Raw genomic sequence first — 13,057 nt, forward strand, 5'->3', positions numbered from 1 at the left:
ATGCATGGTGAGTAAATAGATCACCAGGGCCAAAGAGATAGTGCAAACAAATAATATCTACTCCAGTAACAATTCGAGGTCATACACGTAATCAGAAGGTCGAAGTACGCAGGGGTATGGCAGAGGCAAGGTCAAAAGTTATCCGAGGTCGTTCCAGGCAGCAAACAGGCAATAATGAGAAACAGGCAATAAGGTTGGTCCAGGCAGCAAACAGGAATGGTCAGTAACAAGCAGAGGTCAAAATCCAAAAATCCAGCAAAATAGACAGAAATCCAGCAAGGAACAGCACACCTAGCAGCTAGATAAGTTAACACTATCACGGGCAATGTGTGACTGAGATAACTGAGTTTAAATACACACATTGCAGTAATCAGTGGCTGGCCACACATTCAAGCCCCAATCGCACAGCAGCCAGACTATCAGCTGACGCTAATGTTATCAGGACTTGTTAGAACAGGACAGATGCATAACAACATGTGCCCGCCTCCTAGCAACATAGGACGGACGCCTACTCAGCCGCATTCGTCCTCTCAAGCTGACAGTATGCGTGCACCTGCCCCTCTTACTATGGCTACAGGGGACACGGTGCACACACGAGAACTGTGCCGAGCCAGAATACCCATGACGTGGAGATCTGCCAGCGGGGATAGAGATAAGTTGGATCCCAGAGGTAAAGTTATTACAGATAGCATGTATGGGGTGCTTAGCTGTTAACTGCTAAAGTCGGTACAAAATTACGTGAAAATTATAAATGGATTACACAAAACCAGTTAAATGTTCAAATTGTAATTACGTATGGCCGTAATTGCAAAAATTTTGCGTAATCATAATTAGCAGATTACGACCACCACTATGTAACAAATTAATGTATATTATGTAACAGTAAAGTTTAATTTTAAAATGAACATTTTCACATTTATCTTAAACAAATTTTCTTTGACTTTTCTTGTTTTCTTTATTTGATTATTTTTATCACCTGAAATGATACACAGTAGATGTAAAGTCTTTTACATTGTATGAACAGTATTTGAATTTAGTGGTACACTTAACATTCCACTAGCTAAAGAATAATATAATATTATACTGATATTGGAATTGCTAATCCTGAATACCTATTAGATTAGTACAAAAAGAATTTCAGATTCTGTATGGTCTGATACAGAAGAGGTCAGGTGACACCGTGACTTACTGCATCGGGTCAGCCCTACTATTGAAGCTACTTGATTTGCAAATGTAAAATAAATCACTTTTCAGGTACCTGCACCAGAGCAAACTAAAAGAAAACCCCAATGGAAAATTTGTACTTAGATCTCTCACTAGGGCTTATTTTATATTGCCATGGAGGGATTTCCCACTCACCCAGTGGACCAATAGGAAGATTCAGTGGTGAATTTCAATAAACCAATGCTGAGGACAACCAAGCATTAGGTGGGGATGGCAAAGAGTCAAAAATACAGATCTAGAACAGAGAAAAAGTTTATTAACAAAGGTGGCTCTGAGGGAGGGCTTTCCGTTGCTATAGCACTCCCAAACCGCTCTTTAGCGCCAGCAAAGCACCTCCACGTGAGAGGCGGCTTGCTGGCCACCTAAATTGCCCCTGCTTCTCTCCCTCCCTCTGCAGAATTCGAGCAGAAGTCTTACAGCAGAAGATTCACTGGCTCCGCCGTTCCAGGGATGAGGTCATCTCTCCTTTGGCTATCTAAACAGGGAGGCAACTTCCTATTTTCTGCTAAGGCACACTGCCGCAGCTACCTCACCAGTGGACCCAGCACCTGCCTGGCACCCACAAATAAAAAATACCTGTAACCACCCTGCTTATCGGAAGCATCACTAGTGTTAGGCTGCATTTCCCCTTGTGCGGTGGGAAGAAAAAAATACATATATCCAGGCACATCGCCTCTAGTAAGGACATTAAATAAGTTATTAAAAAAAGGGAGGTGCTGAAGGGTGTGTGGCTAGAAAACAGCAAAAATCTATTAACCCTTCGCACTCTCGCATGCAAATGTTCAAACAAATGCATTCACAGATTCACTCATCCAGGCACAACGGTTATCCCTACAGCTAAGTTAAAAGCCGGGGTTTTAGTTCACAGAAGAATGCATTCTTATGCTTAGTCACCTATACTGCGCAGAAGTACCCAGGTAAACATAGGTGTCCTAACTCTGGCCCTGTAACATGCATAGTGCAGACATGCAAACACATTCATTGCATCAAACCTATCAATGCTCCTAATCCATTGATAGGTTTGATGCAATGAATGTGTTTGCATGTCTGCACTATGCCTTGTGCGGTGGGAATCGTCGCAGGAAAAATTTGCAGGTCTATGCGAATTTTCATTCAAATTTTCATGCGAATTCGCATGGATGACAATGTATGCGAATTTAACCATGGCAGTGCTGGTGTGAGCTTCCATTGTTTCTATGCGAATTCGCATGCAAATTCGCATTAAAATTTGCATACCCAAACCGCATGCAAATTTCCTATTAAATACATTGTATGCGATTCGCATAGCAGTATGCAAATTCTGATGGCTCTGCCGTATGAATTTGTTCTGCACAGAAAACGCAAAGGATTCCTGACAAGTGGAAACAGTCCCATTCACTTGTATTGCTATGCGAATTCGCATGCGAAAAACGCATGCGAATTCGCGATAGTGGAAATGGGCCCTTAAACATTAGAAGCCTATGCACTGGACATTTAGCAGCAGTGCCCGGGATCCTCCCGTGCCACTAAACAGTCCATTTTTTTCATTACTGATGACATTTATCTAGCATGTCTACAAGGCTTTAGAAACACGATACAGCATTCTTTCAGGCTTAGGCATTTTTCCGAGCAACCAGAACAAGATAATTCGACAATTCAGAGGCACCTTCCCAGAAGTTCTCAGATGTTTTAGCCTTTTCAAGCTTTTCAATCACAAATCCAGCTCTGCTCAGTGACTCTCTAATAGAAGCTTCTGTCACAAAGAGGCTTGAGAACTTAATATCTCCCACCATGTAGTAAGGACATTCTAGAGGACTAACAAGCACCATATGCCCTCCTGGCTTTAACAGTGTACTTATATTTTTTAGCGCAGTGTCATAGGCCCCAAGGTCCTTACAGGCACCTTCCAGGCACTCACTGCTGAGGACACAATCTGCCTGCGGCAGCACCACCGGGTCCATTGGGTTACTCTTCAGAACATCGCACTTCAGGACCTGCTTGATTGCCTTTCTCAGATGAGCCTCTTTTTCTGTCCATGATATTCTGGAAAAGAATGCAGATATCAAGCTGATTGGCAAAAAATCCTCCAGTCAAATAGGTGTATGTTGCTTGTGAAGCTAACCTCCAAGTTTACTGAATTTAAGGGTAGTCACTAGGGATGGTCTGACAAATTTTACAAAATGTCGATTTCCACGTTTCTGGAAATTGGCTTTCAGCAGTCGTAATCTGAGTGTGGAAATTGGAATTCTGCAGAAATACTGCATTACCAAGACTCAGAAATTTTAGGCCAATCACAAGACTCGGTAGTACTGGACCAATCACAGGATGCAAAAGTTTACAGCTGAAATCGGAATACCACAGAATTTTTAGACCAATTACGAGTCTTGTGGTTGGCCTAAAATTTCTGCGGTATTCTGATTTCTGCTGTAAACTTTTGCATTCCTTGATTAGTCCAATACTACCGAATATTTCCGAATTCCGAGTCGAAACTCGAAAATTTTAGGCCAATCACAAGACTTGGAAAAGCTCGGTAGTATCTAAGTCTTGTGATTGGTCTATAATTTCTGCAGTATTCCGATTTCCACAGTAAATTTTTGCATTCTCTGATTGGCCAAATACTTTTGAGTCGGAATTATTGGACCAATCAGAGAATGCAAAAGTTGACCACAGATGTCGGCATAATAGCGTACATCCACAAAATATAGCAGATTCCAGCAAAAAAAAATAAATTTTTTTTTAATTACCTAACTAGTTACAAAAATGAAAAAAAAAATGCTCAAGTTGCACATAAGTTGCACGCTTCAGTGCCCGCGATTCTATCGGGCATCTCCGGATGCCAAAATTTACCTTCTTTGCCACAAATCACAGCTTTCATAAAAGCTGCAATGTGCGGAGAAGAAGGTTAATTTCACCGCCTAGAGGCACCCGATAGCCGGTGCCACCATGCACTCAAATTTCTCTTTCCTGCAAATCACAGTATTTATAATAATAGGCATCTATGGTGGTGCCCTTTTTTAGTAAGGGCTCCAGTGCCCTTTTTCCTGTTTTGGTTTGGAAAGCCCTATAAACAGAGGTGAAGCGAAGCTCAAATCAAACTTGCAATGTAGAGTAAAATTACAAACCCAAATGCGGAACAATAGGGTATCTGCATGTTTCTACACTAGAATCCAATACACTCACCTGTCTCCTTCCAGCTGGCACACATGTTTCACCACTGGGCTCCAGTCAAAGGCTCCTGGCTGATTGGTCAGCCATGCTTCAAACTCCTCCCGGTTTTTGTCTGTGAAGTCAGAGGCGATGATGTTCTCAAAAGCCTCACAAGCCGACAGGAGCTGATGGATGGTCGGACCCGTCCCGATATCAATCAGGGTTTCACCTTTCACCTGCCCTGTACAAATTGAAAAGTTAGCATTGTTGGTAGCATCAACAGAATTACCTAAACTGCAGTATAGTAAAGCAGCCACTAGATGTCACTGTGAAATGTAAAGTACTGCAATGATCTCTACGGTATTGTGATTTCCTGTATTCATTCTGTGTTCCCCTCTGTTGTAAATAATCTGCATTTCCTGATGGTGGCTTATCTCTGTATATTTTCTTCAGTAAAGAGGTAACTTGTCAAACTCGGTGCTTATCTGTGTATGCACAACACTCTGCTCCAAGAAACGTGTGTGAGGTTTTATGGATTTATTTTTATTTTTATTTGTTTATTTATTTTTGCCTCTGCTTCCCTACCTTACTACAAAACCCAAATAAAGTACTTAAAAAAAATGTTGTCTCCCCTCTGTCCTAGCACAGGAACGTCATTTCAAACTGATTACGAGATGGTATAGAGACCCTGCCAGACTAGCTAAATTTATCACTAACAGCTCTGACAGGTGTTGGAGATGCGAAAAAGTAGTAGAAGACTTCTTCCACGTATGGTGGAAATGTAGTAGGGTTCATATTTGACATTCACAATATCTTATTATACTGCAGACATTTATCCTACACTCCAGAGTTCGGCCTCCTCTCCATTATTCCTGGTTCTCTGTCTACAGCCAAGGAATCCATGCTCAGATTCATACTTCTCGCTACTAGGCCTTAAAGTGGACCTGAAGATTGTTAAAAGAAAAAAAAAAAGTTTCACTTACCTTCGGGCTGCTCCCAGTCCTGTCTTGCGCCAGTACTGTGGCTCCGTTTCATCACCGTCGACTTGCAAGTCGACAGCCACTGAGCCTGTGCAGCCCTGGCTGGGCGTGTTCTCGTTCGTGCTCCTGCTGCCGGGAGTATCCTGCGCAGGTGCAGTATGAGAAAAGCTCTACTGCGCCTGAGCAGGATGCTCCCAGCGATGGGAGCGCAAACAAGAATGTACGCAGCCAGGGCAGTGGATAGCAACAGGCGAAAGAGGAAGTGAGCCACAGCGGGGGACCAGAGGATTGTTCCACGTAAGTGCAGGCACAGGAAAGCTGCAGGAGGCTGGAAGAAGCCCCAGGAAAGTGAATCTTTTTTTTTTTTTAATTATCTTCAGTTCCGCTTTAAAGCCAAAAAGTGGAAGCAGAATTCTGCCCCTACCCTCCCAGACCTCACACTCCACTTTAGTCACCTGAACTCTTGTTCAGAACAGAAGGAAAACAGAGAAATGCACCCTGCATGTCTTTAGAGAGTTTGGCCTGTCTAATTCCCACTCATCTGTGACTAATCACAAGTTGTAATTTGATCTCTCCCCTGTGTCACATGACTGCCACAGCAGAGATAGCAGTTAAGCTCATTTGAAAGCACAGGCTGTTAACAATATGTCTGCTTCCATGAATCAGTAAGTAGAAACCAAGCAGATTTATTGCAGGATTTGAAACAGCTGTAACAAAGAAATGTTTTTCTTTAAAGGTTATTATGCAGTTACTTATCATTTGGATCAAAGAGGTGGTTCCGAGTCCACTTTAAGAGAACGGATGAACTGTTACTGACAGCTCAGAATAAAATTCATGTTTTCACATTGAGGTGGGCCGGAGTTCTGAGACTCTGAAACTTTCCAAGCTCTCTTGAATTAGCGCTTCCTTCCCAAATTTAACACTCCAAAGTGTAATCCCCCCGTTGTTGTGCTTCAATGTGGCATCTTTATACCTTCTGTTTTTCATCCCCTTCATGGGTTATACTGTGCTTTTATCAAGTTTATGCATGTTTCCATCTAGGTAGTTACCTTCCCTACCCCTCCCTTCTTCACGGTCTTCCCCCCTTTCCCACCCTCCCTTCTACACCCTTATTTCTCTTCTCCTCGTTTTATCTTCTCAAAACTTATAAGACACTATTGGTATAGGCTTTTGTCTGTACATTTATTGTATTTATAAAGCACCAACATATCACGCAGTGCTGAACAGTGCATTACTTACAATTACAATGTAATTACAATACAGTGCATTACCGTTTCATTACTCTGCTTTATCTCATTGAGTACCACTGTTGTATTATCTTCTGTGTCTCAATAAAAACGGATTTAGTGATGTTAGTGGTCTGCTAATTACCATTATGTGAAATTAAGCATACATTTTTGCAATTACGGCCATACAGAATTCTAATGCCGACATTCAACTAATTTTGTGCAATCCATTCATAATTTTGCATTATTCTTTCATATGTTTTTTTCATAATTTTGTGGTCAATTGAGTGGATAATAGCAATGCTATATAGATGCATCAAAATATTGTGGCCTAACAATGCATCTATACAGCACTGGGGTTCCCAAACTGGGCGCCCTAGCGATCACATGCTATCGCTTCAGGATCTCAGGCTAACGATAATTGTACTCTACATGCCCAACTAGAAATGAAATATGGCATGTATAGTATTGTTTTAACCGGGCTAAGTAATGTATTTTGAGGTGTTTTACAATTGTGACACTTGTCATGTAAAAATTAGGAAGGGGAAAACAAAAATGCATAATTTTTGCGTTTAATTTTTTTTTATTAAGTGACAGTAAAATAAAAAATACTTTGAAAAAAATATTACCGAAAGAAAGCCTAGTTAAAAAAACAATGTACCAGTTTGATGGCGTAGGTAATAAAAAGTTATTTCCGTGTCAACAGTAATGCAGCTTATATGCCAAAATTGTCAGGAACTATCGGGGTAAAAACTCTGGAACCTGTAGTGGTTAAGGAGAAGGGTGGGAACAAGGCAACATTTTTCAAAAACACCTTGTAGTTTTTAAGAAAGTTTAAAAAACATTTTCCTTTGCATTTTTAAAATGATTTTCTCAAAAACTACAAAGGTCTTTTTGAAAAAAAATGCCATTGTTCCCACTATGCCCCCTAACATACATACATCGAAATTACGTGAAAGTATCGCAAAAAATTGTGAAATTACAGTTCCTGATAAAGTTTACAAAATACATTTTTTAAGACTTTACCTGAAATTTTGCATTAGGAGATTGCATTGTAATTACGAATTAAAATTGTAAAATTATGATTATGCAAAATTTGAGCTCATCTCTAACCCGAATAACAAGCATAGGTGAAAACATCTATGTTTAACATTCATAAACAAGAAAGCCCTGTCTGTCCCCCAAAAAAGCAGTTAGTTGCTTTGTGTATATGTAACGGCCAGAACCGGAAGTCTGGCCACTTCAGGTTCTGGCCGGTCAAATCGGGAAGTGGCCGGCTGATGCGGCCAATGTCAGAAATATTCTGCAATTGCGGACTTTGGCCGGCCAGAAAGCATTGTGGCTATATGCGGCCGGCCAAGTCCCTAAGCCCTGCTCCCCCCGCTGCCTGGTCGCTCGTCTCTCCCTCGCTGCCTGCACTACTCAAACCTCAGATCAGGGCGACCGGAGATACGGAGAGAAGAAGAGCAGCGCACAAAGCCACCCGCAGGACGCGTACACTTCAATGCGGAAGTGCCATTCATTTGGGCACGGTCTGGGCGGGTATCGTGCGCGCTGTTCTGCCTCTCTCCGGTCACCTTGATCGGAGGTCTGTGAGTAGCGCAGGCAACCCCTCCAGCCATGCACTGCGGGCAAAAAAGCCCATGCCCCCCCCCCCCCCCCAGCCATGCAAAGTGCCCCCCCAGCCATTCAAAGAATTTGAATTTTATTTTAAAAAAGCCCCCCCAGCCAGGCAAAGCACCCCCAGCCATGCAAAGCCTCACCCCTCCCAGTCATGCAAAGTGCCCAGCAAAGTACCCCCCAGCCATGCAAAGCACCCAGAAAAGCTCCCCAGCCAAGCAAAGCTCCCCAGACAAGCAAGGCGCCCAGCAAAGTACCCCCCCCCCCAGACATGCAAAATGCCCAGCAAAGCACCCCCAGCCATACAAGGCACCCCCAGCCATGCACAGCGCCCAGCAAAGCACCCCTAGCCATGCAAAGCACCTTCCGCCATGCATCCCCCCACTGTAATTTGATCTCTCCCCTGTGTCACCTGACTGCCACGGCAGAGCAGCTAATTTGAAACTGCAGTATACTAATTTGAAAGCGCTGGATGTTAACAAATATGCCAGCTTCCATGAAATCAGGAAGTAGACACGCTGCTGATTTGTTGCAGGATTGCATCAACTATAACAAAGATGTTCTGGGATTTGTGCGTTTTGGACTTTGGCCATTTTGCAAACTGCCCGGCCAATGTCAGAAATCCCCAGCATTTTGGACTTTGGCAGACGTCAAATCGGCCAGTTCTAGAAACGGCCAGCCAATTCTAGAATTGGCCGATTTCTGGTTTTGGCCGTAACATATACATACAAAAGTTTAAGAGGTAATTAACAGCTAAATAAATAAAAAAAATACAAAGTTTGTAGGTCACCAAGTTATAAAATACCCCCAGGGTGTGTTCACACGTCCAATTTTGATTGGCCAATTTCAGAACTTCTGTGTAGTATGAGGGCCAGCACCTTTTGAATACTATGAACAGATTGTGTACATAAGCTTTCATACTACACGGAAATAATAAAATTGGCCAATCAAAATTGGAGGTTTGTATGCACCCTTAAAAGGGAACCTGAGATGGTTCACCATCGCTAATTTATACTTACCGGGCCAGCCCTATGAGCAGCACTAAGTCCCTCTTGTCCTCTTAGACCCCTCCGTTCAGCCACTATGACTCCCTGTAATCCAAGCAGTTACGGGCTTCTATGCATGTGTGGCTGGGCTGGAGGGTTCTGTGCTTGCGCAATAGTACTGCACAGGCACAGAATGCTCCAGGGGTCGGGAACATTGTAGAGGCACGCGGCCAAACCACCCATGCGCAGAAGCCCTCAACTGGTGCGGCGGCGACTGACTGGTTTGCCGGGAGTTGTAGCGCCAGAAAAGAGCAGCTGAAGAGGATGGCGAGGGAAGCCACAGTGCTTATGTGGCTGGAGGTAGCCGCAGGTAAGTATAAATGTGCGATAGTGTAACATCATAGTGCCTACAGAATGTAACCTAGATTCATGTGCTTTTTTTAATGTTTTATTTGAAATGTTTTCCACATACAACTTCCCGGAACAGAGGGTACATATAATTCTGTAACTGAGTACTTTTGCTGATAACAATAAGAGAAAATATATCTCCCTTCTTCCCTCTTCCCTCCCCCATCACTATCTAATTCATGTACTTTTATGTTATCAACATTATTTGGATCTAAACGTAATCTGATATGGTTATAGTCACATGGAGCCCCTTCATTTATTCTGCACAGGGGTCCACTGTTGGATTTGTCCGCTGCTGACTGCTGCACATAGAAAACTGAAAGTGCATTGCATCTGTTATAGTAATGTATAGAGGTCCTAAAGCAGAGATAACTTGTACCTGAGTTGAAAATCTGAGCCAAGTGTTTGAGCACAAACTGTAAGAATTCATTTTCTTTAGCGTTGACGGTCATAGTAAAAAATGCTGTCAGGTAAGCCTTGGGATCAAAATGCTTCTGGTAGTCATCTGGACCAGAGAACTCAGACATGGCACACCTCCTGGGGAAGCTGCAGACTTACAACTGGGAGTCGTTAAGGTAGATACTCTAAGGGCTTCAGCAAGAGAGTAGCAATCGGTCACCAGCAGAAGCTTTAATAACCTGAAATATAAGCATAGAAAAGCAACTTTTTAAAGTGTACTTGAAGGGAAAAAAAAAAGTGCCCATAGGGGGCTACTTACCTCGGGAGGGGGAAGCCTCTGGATCCTAAAAAGGCTTCCCCATCCTCCTCACCCGAGGGGATCCTGAGCTGACTCCCCCGATATTTCCCTTGTCGCTGCTTGTCGGGAGCCTTGCGCAGGTGCAATATCTGCTTTCCCTCGGGCTCCAGAGGAAATAGCCCAACCCAATTGGGTCCGCTCTACTGTGCAAGCATGAGCCGTCTGCACCTATGCAGTAGAGTGGACCTGATCAGGCTCAGATATTTCTGCCTGTGCAGAGTAGATCAGTGTAAATATTTTGGTGGCTGTTTCTCCAGGGGAGCCAGCACTGGATTAGGGCTGCAGAGGAGGACATGGTGAGTCTTATTAGGATCCAGAGGCTTCTCCCTATCGAGCTAAGTATCTGATTTTTTGTTTAATTTAAGTCGCAGGTGTCTTTTCAGTACAGCTTCCATTTTCATTTTGATTTTGATTGGTCAGCCATGATCTAACTATACTGAGGGTAACATATACCTGGCTAGCTATACTGGGGGCACCTATACTTGGCTACTTGTACTGGGGCAGCTATACCTGGCTTCCTATACATGGGCACTTTTACCTTGCTTCATATACTGGGGGCAGCTATACCTGAATAGTTATACTGGGGGCACCTATACCTTGCTAGCTATACTGAGGGTACCTATACCTGGCTTTCTATACTAGAGGCATCTTTACCTGTAGCTATAATGGGGGCATCTATAAATGGCTATTTATACTATGGCCACCTATACCTGTCTGCCTGTAGAGGGGGCATCTATACTTTTCTACCTATACTGGGGGCACTTATACCTGGCTAGCTATACCGGGGCCACCTATACCTGTCTTCATATAGAGGGGGTACCTATGCCTGGCTTCCTATACAGGGGTCACCTATACCTGGCTTGCTATACTGGGGGCACATATACCTGTCTACCTAAACTGGGGGCATCTATACCTGGCTAGCTCAACTGGGGCCACCTAAACCTGGCTTCCTATACTGGGGGAACCTATAACGAGCTACTGAGGGTGGTTTTTTTTTTTTTTTGTCCAACTGCAGCTATAATGCACAGTGCAAATTGTCAGATGCTGTGCGATCATTCCAAATCAGGGGGGTAGGGGGCGCATCCCCACAAGTTTGCTTCAGGCAGCAAATAGTCTATATCCTGCCCTATACACGTGTCTTAAAACTTACAGTTTAAAGTGATAGTGGTCCTTTAAAGGTTTTAGAAGTCCAGCGGGAGGGAAGGGGGAGAGGTAGGACATTTATTAAAAGGTGCGTGTGTGTCTGTCTGTGGGTGTGGGGTGTGTGGAACAGCAGGGTAGTGAGGAGGAAATCATTTAAACTGAAATGATTGAAACCACTTTCATCGACCAGTTTTTTAAGAATAAAATCAATAATGTAATCAGCTGGGCCAGCATCACCAAAATCAGCATCACTGTCTTCATCAATACCAAAAAAAAAAAAAAAAAAAGTTTAATAAAATTGCACCATTAATGCTCACCTTTACAATCATCTAATTTATGAAGTTAAGACTGATTCTTACCTTAAACCACTGAGGTTATGGAATCTTTGATAATGATCCAGGGCAGTAACGTTAGTTTGAAGTCTTCTATGTAGAAGATCGGTGGGGTTTCTGAAGTAGAGGGAGTTCTCTCATCCTAATATGGCTGAGGAGATGTTGTCCTTTGCAGGGCCTCTTGGACATCCCCACGTGATGTTTCCATTCTCCCGTTATCTGCCAAGTCCAGTTTAACTCTTTACACAACAAAGAAGTTTGGCATATGTGCAGAAATAAAAGTTTCTATGGACAAAAAAAAAACAAAAACCCCGAACAGCAGTCTTGTTTTCTAAGGAGAATTTTTTGGAAAGGTTACACTGCAGTGCATCATAATCTGATCTGTCGAATAACTGATACATGAAACAGATCCGTTTTTATTTAGCATCACTTTTTGATCCGAGAGAGATCAGATTTGATCAGAGAGAGGATCTATCAGATCTGGTGACCATCAACTAGTGTATGACCTTTATTAACTATAACACAACATAATTAGGCAGCATGTTACCCCAACACCTCACCCCCAAAATATTAAAAGAATGTGAACCCGCCAATCATAATCAGGCAATGCACTTCCCTAACCGACATAATCAAAACACTCCTCCCCCACCCACTAAACAGTCAACATGTAAGCCCAAACAACATTATATTTCAATACATTTTTATTAAACCCTGGCTCACTAGACTTCACCTCCATAAACCCACAAGCCCCTGCCGAACCGCACCACAAGTGTGCTGGCTGGCCCAGCTATCACTTCGCCTTTACTTCCCCTACTCATTGTAGGTAGCTACAGGTGTTCCTTAGTATTAGGCGGCCAGAGGTACCCTCAGTATTACATTTCAGTATGAAGAGAGATTTCTGCAGTAGAATGCTGGAAGCTGAGTGAGTAACCTCATTTAAATCCCTGCACAGGCCTCTGCATAGGGAAGGAGGGAGGAAGGCCCAGAGTAAACAGTCTTTTTATCGTTAGGCGCCTGATGGCATGTGCCTACTGTGCCTTATGGTAAATCCGGCTCTGATCATGAGTGACAATGGTGATACAAAGTAATCATGACTTACGTAATTTCAAGCTGTGCTTGTTCTGCTTGTTGTGCTTTGAAACCTATATAATGAATGTAATTGTAAAAAATGGTACTTCTACTATTATCTAATTTTAAATGTAAACCAAAATAAGGAAATAGAAAAAGGTTACTAAAATCTCGGAGAAAAAGAACA

At 42.9% G+C, this 13,057-nt stretch overlaps 1 protein-coding gene across 1 annotated transcript; it reads right to left on the reverse strand.

Moving 5' to 3' along the window:
* Window positions 1-943: 943 nt before the first annotated feature.
* Window positions 944-12,014, reverse strand: LOC137542025 (nicotinamide N-methyltransferase-like). Its single transcript, XM_068263621.1, has 4 exons — window positions 11,830-12,014; window positions 9,950-10,208; window positions 4,384-4,591; window positions 944-3,246 (listed from the first exon to the last, which is right to left on the reverse strand). Exons 2-4 carry the CDS (start codon window positions 10,095-10,097, stop codon window positions 2,817-2,819), a joined length of 786 nt encoding a protein of 261 aa, XP_068119722.1. The 5' UTR covers window positions 10,098-10,208; window positions 11,830-12,014; the 3' UTR covers window positions 944-2,816.
* Between the last annotated feature and the right edge of the window lie 1,043 nt (window positions 12,015-13,057).

This window comes from Hyperolius riggenbachi, chromosome 12 (genome assembly GCF_040937935.1).
Source record: "Hyperolius riggenbachi isolate aHypRig1 chromosome 12, aHypRig1.pri, whole genome shotgun sequence".
Classification (NCBI taxonomy): domain Eukaryota; kingdom Metazoa; phylum Chordata; class Amphibia; order Anura; family Hyperoliidae; genus Hyperolius; species Hyperolius riggenbachi.